We start from the raw sequence: 18,353 nt of genomic DNA, 5'->3' as shown, positions 1-18,353 counted from the left end.
TGGAGTGCCGTGGCATCAAGCTCACAGCAACCTCAAACTCCTGGGCTTAAGCAATTCTTCTGCCTCAGCCTTCTGAGTAGCTGGGACTACAGGCATGCGCCACCATGCCCAGCTAATTTTTTTCTGTATACATAATTTTAGCTGTCCAGATCATTTCTTTCTATTTTTTTTTTTTGGAGAGACGGGGTCTCACTCTTGCTCAGGCTGGTCTCGAACTCCTGACCTCGAGCGATCCTCCTGCCTTGGCCTCCCAGAGTGCTAGGATTACAGGCATGAGCCACCGTGCCCGGCCTAGCTTTTGTCTCAATCACTGTAGCAGAGGAGATTCTGAACATAGCCAGCGAAGCTGGCAGGGAGGGGCCCTGGGCTAACCATTGGTACTGGCAGCAGGTCCCTGCTGATAAAATCTTCACATACTTTTCACACTCATATCTTACAATCTTAAACTGGCGGTCATTTGTACCTGCACTTCCACAAGAGCCATGCCCCCAGTCCACTGTATTTTTGGCTGCATGGTCCCCAGTGTCAGTGAGGGGGTCTGAAGCACAGTTTGCGCACGGCAGGATTTCACTTTCTCAGTAAGCAGATTTTCTTTGGCCACTAAACAATGCACATTAAAAGGTACCATGAATTTTTCCTTATTTGATACACAGTATTGGACACTGTTGAAGAGGCATCTCTAACAGTTTTCCTCGCCATCTGCTTTTTCCAGAACCATGTGCTCAATTTGTTTGACTGCTTGTGATGACTGACACGAGAGAGAAGAGCTATAGAGAATGGGAAATTGTGGGTCAAACAAAACATGTCCTGTTGTTGACAATAACAGAGAAGAGGCCGGTTTTCAACTGCGGTGTGCAGTAAAGGGAGTGATTCCAGGACAGTCCTGGGGCTAGGCTCCTGCAGAATCCCGGTTCTGCTGCTAAGCTACTGGGGCTTCAGTAGCCTCACCTGCACCCATATGGGGATACTATAGCACCTAACTTATGGAACTGCTGAAGATTCAATGAGTTACTTGTGAAAACACGTAGAACATTAAGCCTGGGTCCATGAAAAGCAGTATATAAATATTATCTATGATTATGGTGATCAGAGCATTAAAAAGATATTTTTCTTACCTTTGAAGCAATCTCCTTATAGAGAAGGTATTACATTCCCCCCTCATTATCTCCTTTCCTTCACAGTTAAGTCTTAACACTTGTGAAATGAATAAGATTTTTGTGTGCGTATACGTAAAAATTAGCTAAGGCTGAGAAAAATAACAAGATGTAGCAAGTCTTCCTCTCTCGGCACAACACAGAGAGTTTTTAAATATTATAATTATTAAGTAATGGTAATAGCTAAACATTCCTTAAATGGTTACTGTTCTCCTCAGCACACATATGTATGTTCAATCCTCATAACAGGCAAGGTAGGTAGTATTATATAATCTCTTTTACCAATGAGGAAATAGAGGCTCAAAGAGATTAAGCAATTTGCCCAATATTAAGCAACTAGTAAGTAAAAGAACTGGGATCTCCAAAGACACACTAACCTCTACATGGCACTGCCTCCCACGTTAAGGAAACGAACTCTAATTCATTCCAGAGCTTTTACAGACTTGGAAAGCTCCCATGCTTCAGAGTGCTTGATATATTCAGTATTTCTTTACAGAAGCAGGGAAGCTTTTCATTCTTTTTTTTCAAGTTTTTTTTTTACTTATCTTTTCTGATTCTAACTTTAATACTTTTCCGATAAGAACTTTAGTATATATTCACTGTGGAAAATTTGGATCTGGCCTGGATCTGTCCCCATCGTAGAAGAGAACCCAGATTTTGCACCGGGGGGAATTAACCCCTCTATTTTCAGCCCTGGGGTTTGGGTGGGAGTGCCCCCACTGTGCTCCAGAGGTAAATCATTATTGCTTTGAGACAAAAAAGTATCTTATCTCCCTGGCCTCAGCAACTGATTCAGGGACTGACATATAACCCAGTAAGATCTGAGGAGACAAATGTTAGTGCCTATGGGAAAGACAAGCTTTCCCTATCACTAGATGAAGCCAGTAAAAAGAGCCTCTGTTTGCTTGAATATGATGTGAGATCTGGAATGCTGCAGCCGTTTTGCTACCATAAGGGAGTGCCTGCCCACCTGAGGCAGAATGAAGACAGAACAAAACATAGCCCTTTATGTTATCTGGTCTGCAGTATCCTAGCCTTGACTGAAGTCACACCTCAGATCTGGAATTTTCAGTTTCAGGAACCAGTAAATCCCACCTGCCCCGTTTTGCTGTTGTTTAAACCAACTAGAGATTGATTTTCTGATACCTACAATTGAAAGACTCCTAACTTCAAAAATAATATAAAAATAAATAAAAATAGGAAAAAATTTACTATTGTCTATAGGTAAGTGTAATTCCTTCAGAACTATGCATTGTTTGCATATTTAAAACCACTTTACGTATTAATTCATCCTTCCCTTAAACCTATCATAAACCATAAGCATTTCTATATGCCATAAAATATTTTCAGGAGCATACTTTTTTCCATGGCATGCACAATATTCCACTGTATGGAGGGCTGAAAGTAGGATGTTTTCACTGAGATAGATATTTATGTAGATATATATGTGTCTGTGTGTGTATATATCCATCCATACATATACATAATGTGGTAACTGAATAAATCTTACTGACCTTTATCGTTTTGAAATATTTTGAGATTGAATGTTTCTAAAAGTTAAATTAATAGATTAAAGAATGTGAATATTTTTGAGACTCCTGATACATACTGCCAAACTGCTTTCTAGGAAGGCTGGAGTAATGCAAAGTTCCAACAGCCTAGTATGAGTGTAACTGATTGCTGCACTTCATCCTCACAAACACTGAGCCCTATCACCTGACAGGTGAAAAGCTATCTTATTTAAATGTGCATGGGTTTAATTACTATTAAGGTTTGGCATTTTTTCACACTTATTAGACATTATATTTTTTCTTTTATACATGCATATTTATGTTCTCTATTCTAGCTACTGAGATCTTTGGTGTTATCTTCCAGGTGATGTGAATTCTCTAACTCTTTGCCTACTTGTTAATAAATAATTCTTCTGCTGTTTTGTTTAAACTTAGGATTCTTTTGATGTATGGAAATCTTTAAATATTTTCCTCTGAAACTTCTTCCATTGCTAGTAAGTTTAGAAAGTTTTTTACATCTAGAGATCATATATTCATCAATCTATTTATGTCTAGTTTTTCATGGTTTTGCTTTTTTTAATGTTTCTGAAGCTTACAGTATGTGGTCCCAAGGATGGCTTTAACCTTTATTTTTTCCCTCTGAATAGCCAACAAGTATTCCATGACCATTTATGGAATAATCTCTACTTTTGCTATGGATTTATAATGCCTCCCTTCTCATATGTTAATCTATTAACATCAGGGCCTATTTTTGAGCTTCACATCCTATTCTCTACTCCAGCTGTTCTTGAGCCAATAAAATTATCACAATTTTATTAGTATGAATATGATTTTATTACTAATAAGCTCAATTAATAAATTCTGATATTTTGGAAATAATGTCTTTTTCTCAAGAATCATTCATTTAAGCCTTCTTTTATATCTTTCAGTAGTTTTTATGTTTCCTTTGATAGCTCCTATTATCTTCTTAAGGGTATTCCTGGATGTTTTAGTTTGGTTGTTGCTTTTGGAAAATTTTAGAATTGTTAGTGCCTCTCATTTGGTCTCCTCACCAGGAACTAGAAAATCCTGAACCACTGACCTGATCTAAACAGGTGGGGTGAAAGGAACTGGAAGAACCACTGTGAACAGATAAAGATGTTTTGAACCTTGAGAGTTGCTCCATGTGGTGGCCAAATAGTTCTCTGGAAACATCTCTGAGACCATATAGTTTCCAGGCTCAGCATTTAGTTTCCTCAATATTTAAAATTAGATATTAAAAAGCTTGTTATGTAACAAACTATAAAATTGCATAATTTTTAAAATATAAAATTATATTAGTCTTACCCAGAAAAAGACAGCACTTGCACAGAGGGTTATCCGTATGCATTTTCCACAAGTAGTAAAGGGAATGCGCTCTTCTTCCTGATTTAAAAAAAAAAGTTTAGTCAGTCAAGGGATTGCTCCACTGAAATTATTTTTCTCCTGATCTGTCAATAAATCTTAGGCTTAACTTAATTGAAAAAATAGTTTGCAAGCATAGTCTCCTTACTCATAATTGTAAATTTTTAAAATAATTTCAAATACAGACATAACAAAACATGTGTAGTGTTCATTTTAAAAACAGTTTTGGAAAACGCAAGCATGAGTAATGAACTGTTTATTTGCCAAGAGCTGAGCTCAGGAGTTTGGGTATCTCATGGTACAATGCTATAAAGCTACACTTCTAGGTTTGTCTTAGGTTCTAGAAATGATTGGACAAATGGCAGGACAAAAAGTTTCACAAATGTCTGCAACTACTAGGTATCCACTATGTGTTTCTTGGTTGAGTTTTATATATTATATTAATTTGGTATAACGAATTTTTAGAGTTTCTATTTTATAGTTTATAAGAATATATTTAAATTCTTAAGAGAAGAAATCAATGCTTCTCATGATTTACCTGGATTATAAGAGTAGCTATAGCATAATAATAGCTGCAAATACTTACATAGTATTTACTCCGTGCCAGGTACTATTCTAAGTAGTTCTATACATTAACGCACTTAATCCCAACCACAATCATGAGGAAGCAACTATTCCCATTTTATAGATAAGGAGATTGAGACATAGAGAACTTAAATAATTTGTCTAAGATCACCTAATTGGCAAGTTGCTCTGTTCAGACTTGAATTCTGGCAGTCTCATTCCCAAGACTTCACACTCACACTATAGGCCTTTCTAAATCAATGGAGGATATAATATTAATAGCAACAAAAGTGAAACGAGGAAGAAAGATAAAGAAAAGTGAATCTTCACCTGCAATTTTTTAATAAGCAACATTTCAATGGAAACTTATTAGTTGGCAATTTTAAATATAAAATTGGCAGGCTTAAATGACCTAATAGTCTTTTCTTCAGTATTTTTCCTATGTTGCTGATATTATCAGCTTTTATTTTTTTTTTTTAGTACTCAAAAGACTTTATGAACACTTACTTTTGTTTAAACTTCAGCTTTCATTTCTGAATATATAATCTTTCAACAACACATGCTTTGACCCCATGTTCTCTAATAAACAGCAGAAACTATTCATGATGGGGATTATTTGAAGGTTGTTAACATTGCAAAAGACAAATGTCACCTTGCACTGATAATTGAACCTCATTTCTTTCCATTTTTAAAAGGAGGTTGAATTGCTCCCTCCAGTCCCTTTTAGTGCCAACATTTTGTAAATCTGTGATTTAATTTATAAAATCTATGGTTGGGGACATTTTCAGATGCTCTTGGTAAAAGTATTTTCTTTCTAAGAGCTGTTCATATTCAGAACCTACTGTTCTTACACTGATGACTACAAGTATAATCAGCTCTAAGTTTTCTGTGTTGATGGAAAGAAGCTACAATGCAGATGATTCAAAAATCATCTTTCAGGGGCTTTGGAATATTTATATAGAGAGATATATAGTTTCATATTTTATTTTTGCAGCAGTATTAGCAGCAGCAAATCTACCTTTCCAGTGACACAAAATGCCTAGCACAGTGCCTGAACATAGAGGGACTTCAATACATAGTCCCTTCCTCTTCCATCCTTTTTGTGACTTTAGGATAAGAGACACAATTTTTTTGTGCACATCCCAACCAGAAGGTGGAGCAGTGACTGAGCCTGAGTGCAAGATAAAGGGGCAGCTAGTCTAGGATGAAGAAGGGGTGGCAATAATGAAAGGAGCATGTGAAAAATTGACAGTCAACTATAAAACCAAAGTATCTTTCCTTATACATCCATATCACGGTCTTACTTTTTTTTTTTTAATTTTTAGTATTATTATGAAAGGGACCACATTTATCTCCTAAGTCCACTGTTCTAAGCAATGCTTCTTCACCTTGGCTGTACATTAGAATAACCAGAGGAGCTTTAAAAAATCCCTATGGTCAGAACACACTCCAGGCTACCATATACCGTCAGTGTATGTACTGATGGAATCTAGGCATCGATATTTTTTATGCTGCCCAGGTGATTCCAACGTACAGCCAAGGATGAGAACCACTGCAGGAAACAACTAAATTACATCTCGATAGCATTTTCCTTACCTGAGTAATCTCATTTATCACCACGTGAGTACACCGTGCTTCATATTCTGGCCGAGCTTGTTCTTCCTGCTGTAACTCAACAGTGTCCCATTCATACTCAAGTTCTGCCTGGCGCCGTTTCCAAAACTCCAAAAACAAGGTAACTAACAGAGAGAGACAACAACAGGATCATATGGATCTTCAATAATGATGGAAATCTGTGCTGAATAATTTTAGTTATCCATAACTTTTATTTATTTATTTTTTTTGAGACAGAGTCTCACTCTGTTGCCCAGGCTAGAGTGCCGTGGCGTCAGCCTAGCTCACAGCAACCTCAAACTCCTAGGCTCAAGCAATCCTCCTGCCTCAGCCTCCCGAGTAGCTGGGACTACAGGCATGCACCACCATGCCCGGCTAATTTTTTCTATATATATTTTTAGTTGTCCAGCTAATTTCTTTCTATTTTTAGTAGAGATGGGGTCTCCCTCTTGCTCAGGCTGGTCTCGAATTCCTGACCTCGAGCCATCCTCCTGCCTTGGCCTCCCAGAGTGCTAGGATTACAGGCGTGAGCCACCGTGCCTGGCCTATCAATAACGTTTTTGTACATAGTAAATAAAACCAAATTTATAGCTGATACTAATATTTAAAAGAGAGAAAAATGATCTTAAAAGAAAACGTTGATAGTTTAAAATATTATGAAACAGACTATAGCTTATGGGAAAGCAGTAACAGGATGGTCAGAAGGCACATATGTCTGACGCTGAAGCATCTGCTCCTGCACTTTACAGCCAACTAAAAACACAAATGAGTATCGTAACTCCAAAGTGGCTCATGGTCCATCCTTCTGTCTGCTCTCCCCTGCATCCCTCTTGCCCTTACTCCCTTCCTTCCTAAGGGGCTGGGTGTGAGAGGGAAAATGCTTTAGAACTCCCCAAATGAATTAATAGTCTTTCATCCCTAATCATTAGGGAAATGCAAATCAAAACCACAATGAGATATCACTTAACTCCAGTGAGAATGGCCTTTATCAAAAAGTCCCAAAACAACACATGTTGGCGTGGATGCAGAGAGACAGGAACACTCATACACTGCTGGTGGGACTGCAAACTAGTGCAACCCCTGTGGAAAGCATTATGGAGATACCTTAAACAGATTCAAGTAGACCTACCATTCGATCCAGCAATCCCATTATTGGGCATCTACCCAAAGGAACAGAAGTCATTCTGTGACAAAGACACCTGTACCCGAATGTTTATAGCAGCACAATTCACAATTGCAAAGATGTGGAAACAACCCAAATGCCCATCAATTCATGAATGGATTAGTAAATTGTGGTGTATATATATATATACCATGGAGTATTACCTAGCTATAAGAAATAACGGTGATATGACATCTCTTTGGTTCTCCTGGAGAGAGTTGGAACCCATTATATTAAGTGAAGTATCCCAAGAATGGAAAAACAAGCATCACATGTACTCACCAGAAAATTGGTTTCCCTGATCATCACCTAAATGCACATTTGGGAATAACACCAATTGGATATCAGATTGAGGTGGAGGGTGGGGGGAGGGGATGGGGGTATAACTACATGATGAGTGCGATGCGCACTGTTTGGGGAATGGGCACGCTTGGAGCTCTGACTCAGGGGGATGGGCAGTACATGAGCAACGTATGTAACCTGAACTTTTGTACCCCCATAATAAGCTGAAATAAAAAAAAAATAGTCTTTCATATAGAAAAATGATATTTTTCTCAATCTTGTGTAAAGAATGAATGAAATAATTTTTAGGAATCATTATTTTTCAGAATTTGTAACTTCAAATACTAAATAAAAACATTAAATGTTAATTGAAAAGTGCAGTTTGAGGGTAAATCCCCTTATACCCCTCTTCCCATCAAACTGTTGCCCCTGAGCCCTTCCTACATAGAAATTCTGGAATTACCTCTGTGGAATCTACAAATATTTTTTGATTGTCTACCATGTGCTGAGAATAAAGAGAAAGAAGACATAGTCCCCACTTCAAGGAGCTTTTAGGTACATGGGAATTATGCTGTACTGGAAGCGACCAGTCTAGTAGATGAGTAAGGCGGCTATGATAAAGGTAAGCACGGGCTGTTCTGGTACAGCCAGAACATCTAACCGGATGTTGCAAGGCAGGCCTCCCCAGAGGAGGGGACCACTGTGATGACTCTTGAGATGACTCACAGCTTATCAGGTGAAGACGGTAGTAGGTGGGATGTTAAGGCCACTCCTCCCATGGAGTTGCACACACAACGGCAAGGTGGCCAGAGGGCCAGGTACTTTCCAAAAACTGCAAATAGTCAGGTAGTGAGTGTGGGGTGTGACGAGGGAGGGGCAGCTGGGTGAAAGAGCCACAGGGGAACATCACAAAGGACTCTGCGCCTTGAAAGGAGTTCGGAGTTCAACTTACAGGTGGAGGAGACACTGAAGGGGTCTAGAGTGAGACTAGAGCAGGGAGCCCGACTGGCGGGTACAGGAGGTGGCGGTATACTTGAGGGATGTGGGGCAGGTGGACGGATTGGAGGCAGGTATGATAGAAGGGGCAGGAAGAAGTCAAGGGTGCCAGCTGGGTTTCTGGCCTGGAAAATATCCTAAATTCTAGGGCCATTTCCTGGAATAAGAAATGCAGGAAGAGGAGAGAGATGACCGGTTTCGTTATGGTCAGGTACATATAGACTACTCAAGGAGAACTGCCAGTAGGCAGATAAAACTCTAGAATGCAGGAGGAAGATCTGGGCTGAACCAGATTTTTATTATTTTAAGTGGCAACTGGGGCCATGAGCAGATGAGATCACTAAATGAGGTGCAGAGTGGTAGTTCATAAAAAGCATCAAGGAGCTTTCAAAAAATACTGAGCCTGGGCACCACCCCTGAGATTCTGAGTTAATTGGTTATTTCTTTTTTAAAGCTCTTACAAGCAGTCAGGGTTGAGAGTCACTGAATCACTGGAGTAGAGAGTGAAGAGAGCCGGAATGAAATCCTTGCAGACTCTGCAGTAGGCAGCCTGAGATGCAGCTGTGAGGAGCATGAACTCGATACCCCCAGTGGTGAAGACAACTAGAATGTTTAAAAGCATCTGCTTCCCAGCAGTGTTTATTTTGAATGCTGCTTTTCCAATAACAGTAAGTTAGAGTAGTAATAACCTGGATATGGGAACCAGGTTCAAATTGCTGAGTGTTGAGTATGGAAAACGATGGTTCTACTACTAAGAAACTACCCAGCCATTTGTGTACTTGTCCCTGCCCGTGAGGAAATTAATCTGCCTCTGTCAATGGGATGAAAATCTAGAGAACATCAGGTAATTTTGCAGACCAAGCTGTGACTGACTGGTCTTGCTGGCACTGGACCCATGCTGGCCTCATGTAGCAGATACTCCCAAGAGAGACCCCTGCTGGGGGTTCGGGTGGGGGGGGATGAGCCACCCACGAGCCAACCCTCCTTGGGTCACATATGAAGCAGCATAACATATGCCACCCACTTACTAAAGCACCCTAGGCTCTGCATCTCTATGATAAACATCCATATACTGCCATCCAACAGGACCCCACTTTTTAACTTACCAGAGAATTCCACCGTGGGCATGGCATATACCCCCACCCCTAAAGCAGTGGCAGTGCATATTCTCTCAGAAACGGCGCATTGTACTCCCTATGCCTGCCCCTCTTCTGCTCTTCAGAATGTGTAGGACTCAAGCCTCCTGATCTATATTTGCTTCTAGGCTTACTATCTATCATGTGCACCAGAATGTCATCTTCACGAGGGCCAGGATTTTGTTTTATTCACAGCTGAAGACTAGCACATAGCAGGCACTTAATGAATAAATGCACTGAATAACTGAATTGAAGGACACCATGCCAGAACCTGGAGGACCCCCACCACCTGGGGAATCAACCACTCAGAGGTCCCGGCTAGCTCCAACTGCTCCCCTCTCTGCATGACCCTCCACTCTCCACCACTCTCTGCTACACCATCTACTTGGGCCCTCAGGACTCTGTACAGGCACACCCTGTTTCATTGCACTCTGCAGATACTGTGTTTTCATTTGTTTATTTTTTGCAGATTGAAGATTTGTGGCAATCCTGTGTTGAGCAAATCTACTGGAGCCATTTTTCCAACAGCATATGCTCACTTCATGTCTCTGTGTCACATTTTGGTAATTCTCATTATTTTCATTATTATCTCTGTTTTGGTGATCTGTGACCTTTGATGTTACTATTGTAATTCCTTTGGAGCACCATGAAGCTTACCCATATAAGACCGTGAACTTAATTGATAAATGTGTGTATGTTCTGACTGCTCTAATGACCAGCCATTCCCCTATATATATCTCTCCCTCTCCTCAGGCCTTCCTATTCCCTCAGACACAATAATATTGGAATTAGGCCAAATAAGTATCCTATAATAGCCTCAAAGTGTTCAAGTGAAAAGAAGAGTTGCACATCTCTCACTTTAAATCAAAATTTGAATGATTTAGTACGGAAGGCATGTTGAAAGCCAAGAGAGGACGAAACTAGGCCTCTTGCACCAAATAGCCAAGCTGTCAATGCAAAGGGAAAGTTCTTGAAGGAAAGTAAAAGTGCTATTCCAGTGAACACGTGAATGATAAGAAAGCAAAACAACTTTATAATTGATATGGAGAAAGTATTAGTGGTCTGGATAGAAGATCAAACCAGCTACAACATTCCGTTAAGCCAAAGCCTAATCCAGAGCAAGGCCCTAAGTCTCTTCAATTCTATAAAGGCTGAGAGAAGTGAGAAAGCTTCAAAAGAAAAGGATGAAGCTAGCAGAGATTGATGCATGAGGTTTAAGGAAAGAAGCCAACTCTATAACATAAAAGTACAAGGTGAAGTAGGAAGTGCTGATGAAGTTGTAGCAAGTTATCCAGAAGATCTAGCTAAGAAGATGGCTACAGTAAACAACAGATTTTCGGCGTAAACAAAACAGCCTTCTATTGGAATAAGATGCCATCTAGGACTTTAATAGCTAGACAGGATAAGTCAATGCCTGGCTTCAAAGCTTCGAAGGACAGGCTGACTCTCTTGTTAGGGGCTAATGCAGCTGGTGATTTTATGTTGAAGTCAATACTCATGTGCCATTCCCAAAATCCCAACGCCCTTAAGAATTATGCTAAATCTACTCCACCTGTGCTGTATAAAGGGCACAACCAAGCCTGGGTGACAGCACATCTGTTTACATCGTGGTGTACAGAATATTTGAAGCCCACTGTTGAGACCAACTGCTCAGAAAAAAAACATTCCTTTCAAAATATTACTGTTCATTGACAATGCACCTAGAAACCCAAGAGCTCTGATGGAGATATACAAGGAGATGAAAGTTTTTTCATGCTGCAAACAGAATATCCATGCTAGCTCGTGGATCAAGGAGTCATTTCAATTTTCAAGTCTTATTATTTAAGAAATATATTTTGCAAGCCTATAGCTGCTATAGATAGTGATTGCTCTGATGGATCTCAGCAAAGTAAATTGAAAACCTTCTGGAAAGGATTCATTATTCTAGATGCTGTTGAGAACATTTGTGATTCATGAGAGGAGGTCAAGATATCAACATTAACAGGACTCTGGAAGAAAGTTGATTCCAAACCTCATGAATGACTTTGAGGAATTCAAGACTGCCATGGAGGAGGTGACTGCAGATGTGGAACAAATAGTAAGAGAACTAGAATGAGAAGTGGAGCCTGAAGATGTGACTGAATTGGTGCAATCTCATGATTAAACTTAAAAGGATGAGTTGCTTCTTCTAGATGAGCAAAGGAAGTGGTTTCCTGAGACGGAATCTACTCCTAGTGAAGATGCTGTGAACAATGTTGAAATAACAACAAAGAATTTAGAATATTACATAAAATTAGTTGATAAAGCAATGGCAAGGTTTGAGAGGACTGATTCCAATTATGAAAGAAGTTCTGTGGGTAAAATGCTATCAAAACAGCATCACATTATATTGGATAGAGGAATCTTTTGTAAAAGGAAGAGTTCATCCATGTGGCAATATTCATTGTTGTCTTATTTTAAGAAATTGGAACAGCTACCCCAACCTTCAGCAACCACCACCCCGATCATTCAGCAGCCATCAAGATCAAGGCAAGACCCTCCACCACCAAAAAGATTAGGACTTGCTGAAGGCATAGATGATCATTAGCATTATTGGCAATAAAGTATTTTTTAATTAAGGTATGTCCTTTTTTAGACACAATGCTATTGCACACTAAAAGACTACAGTACAAATAAAACTTTTACATGCACTGAGAAACCAAAAAATTCATGTGAATTTTATTGTGGTGGTCTGGAATGGTCGCAGTATCTCCAAGGTATTCCTGTACCCAGCAAGAGCCCTGGATAACCCAAGATGGAGAATATACCATGAAGAATTTGACAGTCTATGGGTGAGGTCATAGTCAGCTCTAGCACCTTCACTGCAGAGAGAAACCCACGGTTGACAGAAGGAATCATCATGTGCACTCTCCTACCTCATGACTTCGAACAGACTCTTCCAACATAAATATTTTTTAAAGGAAATTGTGATTAAGGACATTAAAATTCTGTTGTACTTTGGCACCTATAGGCATAAATAAAATGAACCAGGCATAAATGAATCTCACTTTAATAAGCTTTAAGAAGCCTATTAAAATTAGCTCTGGTGGTTTCTTATTCCTGTTATAGAAGGAAGGGTCTGTACTTATGTCTTGTGAGGTAGAACCAAGGAGACATTTTCTAACCCATTCTTATTTTTCAGAGGACCAAAGAAAGTACTGCAATTATAGGAGTCAAAATAAATATTTCTGCATCTTTCTAAAAGCTTGCTACAACTTTATTAATATACAATGCATTTTGTCATTGATCTAAAGGCTGATAGCCAAATTATTTGCAGAGCTCTTTTTTTTTTTTTTTTTTTTTTTGAGACAGAGTCTCACACTGTTGCCCGGGCTAGAGTGCTGTGGCATCAGCCTAGCTCACAGCAACTTCAAACTCCTGGGCTTAAGCAATCCTCCTGCTTCAGCCTCCTGAGTAGCTGGGACTACAGGCATCTGCCATCATGCCCGGCTAATTTTTTCTATATATTTTTAGTTGTCCAGCTAATTTTTTTCTATTTTTAGTAGAGACGGGGTCTCGCTCTTGCTCAGGCTGGTCTCAAACTCCTGAGCTCAAACAATCCTCCTGCCTCGGCCTCCCCGAGTGCTAGGATTACAGGTGTGAACCACCACGCCCGGCCTATTTGCAGAACTCTTATTCTATGCTTGTCACTTTCTGCCAATGGGGTCTTAGGTAATTTGCTTAATCTCCCTGAATGTCATTTGCCTCACCTTTAAAATCGGTATATGATAGCCATTCATTTAATCAGTATCTTTCTAGCAACAGTATCAATAGGAGGTGATTCATGAAAATAAACTTTACTTTTCTCATAACGGGCAATATAATTCCAATTAGTGCTATAAGGGAAGAACGATGGATACCCTCTACTCTCCTCCTTGAACTTGAACATAAGGGGTAAAAAGGCTTCTGTTTACCAAGTCCTGAACTTGAGGAAGCAGTTCTGCCTAGGAAGTGATAGGATCGCAATGTAAGCAAGAAATGGCCTGGTAAAAAAATAATGAGTTGGTAGAAAATCCTCCCAGGCATCTGGGAGCTGTGGGAATGGGCAGGAGTTTTAGCTCCTTATTTCACGTAGCCACAGACTCTGCAGGGAATAAGGCAGGCACTGGTAACCTAGTGCAATGACCCAGTGTTTTGGAGTACTCCTGGGCCACATTAGTGCTGCTCGCAATGCTGTGTGTTACAGATTGAGGGCAGCGGGAACTGGGGTGACTGCGTATGATCACAGACAGGAATTCCTATCCTGTATTTTTTGCTGTCTCTCCCTGTAAGAAGACAACAGATAGAGCTTTAGTGGAGAGCACTGCACTTCTGTTTTCTGGCAAATCACACACTGCAAGGATCCAGTTGATTAGACAGTTAAAACACTCACATCAACATATATGAGAAAAGGGAAGCTTGCCTGGGACTTAGGAATCAAGAACAGCATCTCCTCTTAATCATGATATTATTACATCTAAAGAAACAACCATGCATCAGATGAAGGAGATGCCTGTATACAGAAAAGGGGGCTCAGAGCAGTAAAGCACTGGTGGTGGTATATCCTGCAATGTCTAGAGACAAGAGACACACTCTGGTAGATGGGAGCATTCTGGTTGCTATAAGAGTTTGCTGTTGAAGGTCTGGGATGTTTTCATAGGCTTTGAAACTATTCAGACCTCTTTACTCACAAAGGAAGATAAGATAGATTATCTCGCTCAACCTTTATTACAACTTCCTAACTCAAAGGCTAGAAGGTTAAAAACTATTTCTCAGACTCTCTTGCAGCTAGGGTTCCAGATGTGATTTTTAGAATGCCCATCAGATGCATCTGTGTGTCATTAAGTCAGAAACCGAGTTGAATGGAGGCAAGGGTGGTGGTAGTAGGCGCTGCATTATTTTGCTGGTGCAGATCCGGCAGGAGCAGCGGAGGTCTACAAGTAACAGTTGCAATAGCTGTTTCCCGATTCCCTAATTACAGCTTGACAGGCTTCCGGAACCCCACTCCTTAGTGGGCCAGGTGACTAGTGTTTTCATGGAAATCACTAGACCTAGTTTAAAATTCACCCATAAAGGTGCAAATTAAAAATTGCAGTCATGCAGCCAACCGTCTGAGCCAGAGAGAATCAGATGGAAGTAGTTAAGGAACAAGGACGGTAGGATGCGTTCAGAACCTTTACTTCAACCACGGGTTGGTATTTATGACTCTGTGAGTCAGTTTGAACGGGTGGGCTGCCTTGGCCTAAAAGAGTAGATATTTTTCAGATAAGTTTATGATTTGTATTATATTTATTATAAAAGGTTTTCTACTCTCAACATGTCAACTTTTATAATTTCTAGGAAGCAGAAAAATAAGTGCCATATGCATCTGGACACAAAAGAGATGCTACAGGCATATGATGATGGTGATATGAATAATTTCACACGAGCCTTCTGCTTGTTCAGTTTTGCAATTTCCTACCTTCTGTAACTTGGTTCCCAGCAGTAGCTCTCATAAGGCAGAAGTAACAAGGAAGGCAACATAAAGCACTTAAAATAAAATGTTTCTCATACATACATATCCTTAAAGATATACATATGATGCCACAAGCAGTAACGAAATGTTTTCTGCATTCTAAAATCAAATGAAATAAAATCAGCTGCCAATGCATATGTCAGTTCTCTAAACATGGTGTTATGATCAGAGAAAGGAAGGTTAGCTAGGAAATTTGAGGTCTGCCTTTCCAGTGTCAGAAATTTTATATATATATATATATATATATATATATGTATTTGCTTTATTTCAAATGTCTTCTTCAATTCGAGCTATCAGCATCCATTAGAATACAGAGTTCAATAGATGTGTTATTACAGAATTTTACCGATCAGTGCTGAGTGTTATTCGAATTTTACGAATCAGTGCTAGGAGTACAGTCAATAGTTAAAAGTGCTGACTCATGAGTTCAGCACCTAAGCTCTTACCGGAAAAAAAAAATGATGTATTTTACAATGGAAGAGTACAGAGGATCTTAATACATACATTTGATCTTTATTCTTGTGTGTGTCAGGTATTAGCCAGTTTGGTCTCCAGCCAATGTACGCTCAGTGCTAAATGCCAATGTAACTTATCAGAAAGTCTGGCCACCTTACAGCACACTTTATCCAGGAGTGGCAACTAATATCTCTAAAAAACTGTATGAAATAATTGGATCGTCTGTTCTGTGATCCACGTGGTGACCCATAGGCACAACCACACCCAAAGAAAAACAGTAACTGTCTCTGTGAGTTACATGTGCTGATGTGTCGTCTTCTCAAGAACAAGAGGCTTGATTCAGTTTCTTCCTCCACCTTCCTATAACCTGAACTCTGTTCTTGCCCAGACTTACACAATGAAATTGAGAATATACTTATTTTTGAAAATGGAAATTTTTTCTTTGGTGTTAGAACATTTACATCAATTAAACCTTTAAAGGGCTGCATTTAAAGAAAATGATAATTGCTTCATTACATTAATGATGCTATACAATAATATGTATAATGTTAAAGCTCCTATATAGGAATTATATGTGCTCTACTTAGTAAATACAAGTTATCATAAGAGTAGCACATACTTATTAAATATTCACTCATATCAAAGTGTATAAAGAAGAAAGCTCACCCAGAATCATTGTGTTGCTGCTTCCTCCCCACCCCCACCCCCATAAAAGTTAGGTTGGATCACAGCTAGGGGGATTGTTGCAATAATGGCTTCCGATGAATCATGTCTCCTAGATCCAAGCCATTGGGCAGTACTCCCACCTCTCCACACTGATGCTGGCTTGGCCATATGACTGACTTTAGCTGATGGGACATTAGCGAACTTGATGCAACCACAGGCTTAAAAAACGTTTGTGCACCGGAGCTTGTCCTCTCTTGCTTCTCTTTGGAACCCTGAAACCACGTGAGAATCTTGGGCTGGCCTACTGGAGGACGAGAGCCTACATGGAGCAAAGGAAAGTCTGCCCAGCTGAGCCCCACAGACCAAACCAGGCTTTTAACTGCCGGACCACCTAGCCCCAGGGGGGCTGCCAGCTTGCTGCAGAGATCAGTGAGCCAGCCCGTGCCTGAAGAACCTCTCCACTGACCCAGAGAACGATGAGAAATAATAAATATGAGAAATCAGGTTTGTTGTTTGAAGCCATTATATTGTGAGCTAGGTTTTTATATTCATTCCCTAGTTAGCTAGTAAAAGCTAACTGATCCAATGTCCTCAGAGTTATAAATGGAGTTCTAGGGGAGTTGAAACTTGGGCAATCCAAGGCCCTAAAAGTGGGTTACTTTGATATCTTACATAAAACTGTATAATACTATTCAATTGAGTCCATGAAAAAAATAAAAATAACTTACCCCATATCCCCATAAATACTGCAAAGACCAGGGTTCCAAAACTATCAAAGATGCACAATTTCTGGAAAATACAATAATGACATGTGAATGAATCATGTTCTCCACTTATCAGAATTCGGTAAATACTAAATGCTTTGTATATTCTACGTCTGAAATTCTTTTTAAAGCTGATACCCAGTTTAACAATCACCATATCTACTACATACTCACAGATGGCATTTCTCATTCTTTTAAAGCAAACAGCCTGTGCTGTATTAACCAGGGTGCATTTTCCAACGGAACTTTACATATTGGGATAAAGAAATAGGTGTAGCTGCTAAAATTCCACTCAGTTTAAAGCCTCTATCAGGCTTGAATAACAGCCTCTTTTTACGAGCTGTCACAGTGAATTGGAGGAAGCAGTGTGGCTCTAAAAATACGATGACCTCAAGGTAACTTCTAGATTTAAGATTTGCATCTTATCATCACTTCCCCAGGTCAGAGGGTAAATTCCAGAATTCCTGCTTTTCCTGTTAAGAGAAGTTCAACCCTAAGACTCCAGGAGAGCTCTGTTTCTCCAAACCCAATGATGGCTTTTCTACTGTCCCTGACAGATGCTTCCATTGGAATAAAGCATGCACAGGTGCTTTTGCTAATATCACAATTAGTACAATGATCATGAATGACAAATAATATATCTGGCCAAAGAAGGCTCCATTCACTAGTTCTACTAAGTTTTTATCTCTTTGCTAGTATGTAAGTGGCCTATCTCTATGATTTCCTGGAAACTCTTTCAGGAAAAAATTAATACTAATTTTTTGTTAGTGAGCATTTTTAATTTCCTAAAAAGAGATCCATAAAGATAATGGAAAAAGTGGCAAGCATATAATGTCTAACTTTAGGATAGGTCATATGAAATATAAAGAAGACAAGGATGAGGTAGAAAAAGAGGCTATAGATCGAAAAAGCAAACTTCAAATGCTAAAAAAATTGCAAAGCTACTTCTAAGTAGGAAGTCTACTTTGTTTTAAGTAATTTTTTGGGTTTGGCCTTTAGACTCATGTAAAGTGGGTGAACTTTCATCTATGTAATAACTTCAGTTATGTTATTTTTATGAAAGAATATCCACCTAGCCACCTTGTTATCCATCTGTTTCCAAAGCATATAGATATCCCCCTCAATCATCCACACGGACCTTGATCAGAAAGCA

General features: G+C 39.5%; 1 protein-coding gene across 4 annotated transcripts in view; it reads right to left on the bottom strand.

The window, feature by feature from the left end:
- Positions 1 to 18,353, bottom strand: part of ANO6 (anoctamin 6) — a 189,469-nt gene that overhangs the window by 26,602 nt on the left and 144,514 nt on the right. For all 4 annotated transcript variants that reach the window (XM_069489270.1, XM_069489272.1, XM_069489271.1 and 1 more), the window contains exons 10-12: positions 17,165 to 17,225; positions 6,209 to 6,351; positions 3,992 to 4,069 (exon numbers count right to left, since the gene is read on the bottom strand). In XM_069489270.1, coding sequence (XP_069345371.1) covers positions 3,992 to 4,069; positions 6,209 to 6,351; positions 17,165 to 17,225 — 282 coding nt within the window. The remainder of the gene's footprint in view (positions 1 to 3,991; positions 4,070 to 6,208; positions 6,352 to 17,164; positions 17,226 to 18,353) is intronic.

The sequence above is a fragment of the Eulemur rufifrons genome, chromosome 16, assembly GCF_041146395.1.
Source record: "Eulemur rufifrons isolate Redbay chromosome 16, OSU_ERuf_1, whole genome shotgun sequence".
Lineage (NCBI taxonomy): Eukaryota > Metazoa > Chordata > Mammalia > Primates > Lemuridae > Eulemur > Eulemur rufifrons.
Note: the sequence above shows the minus strand (reverse complement) of the source record. Positions and strands in the feature narration are given on the sequence as shown.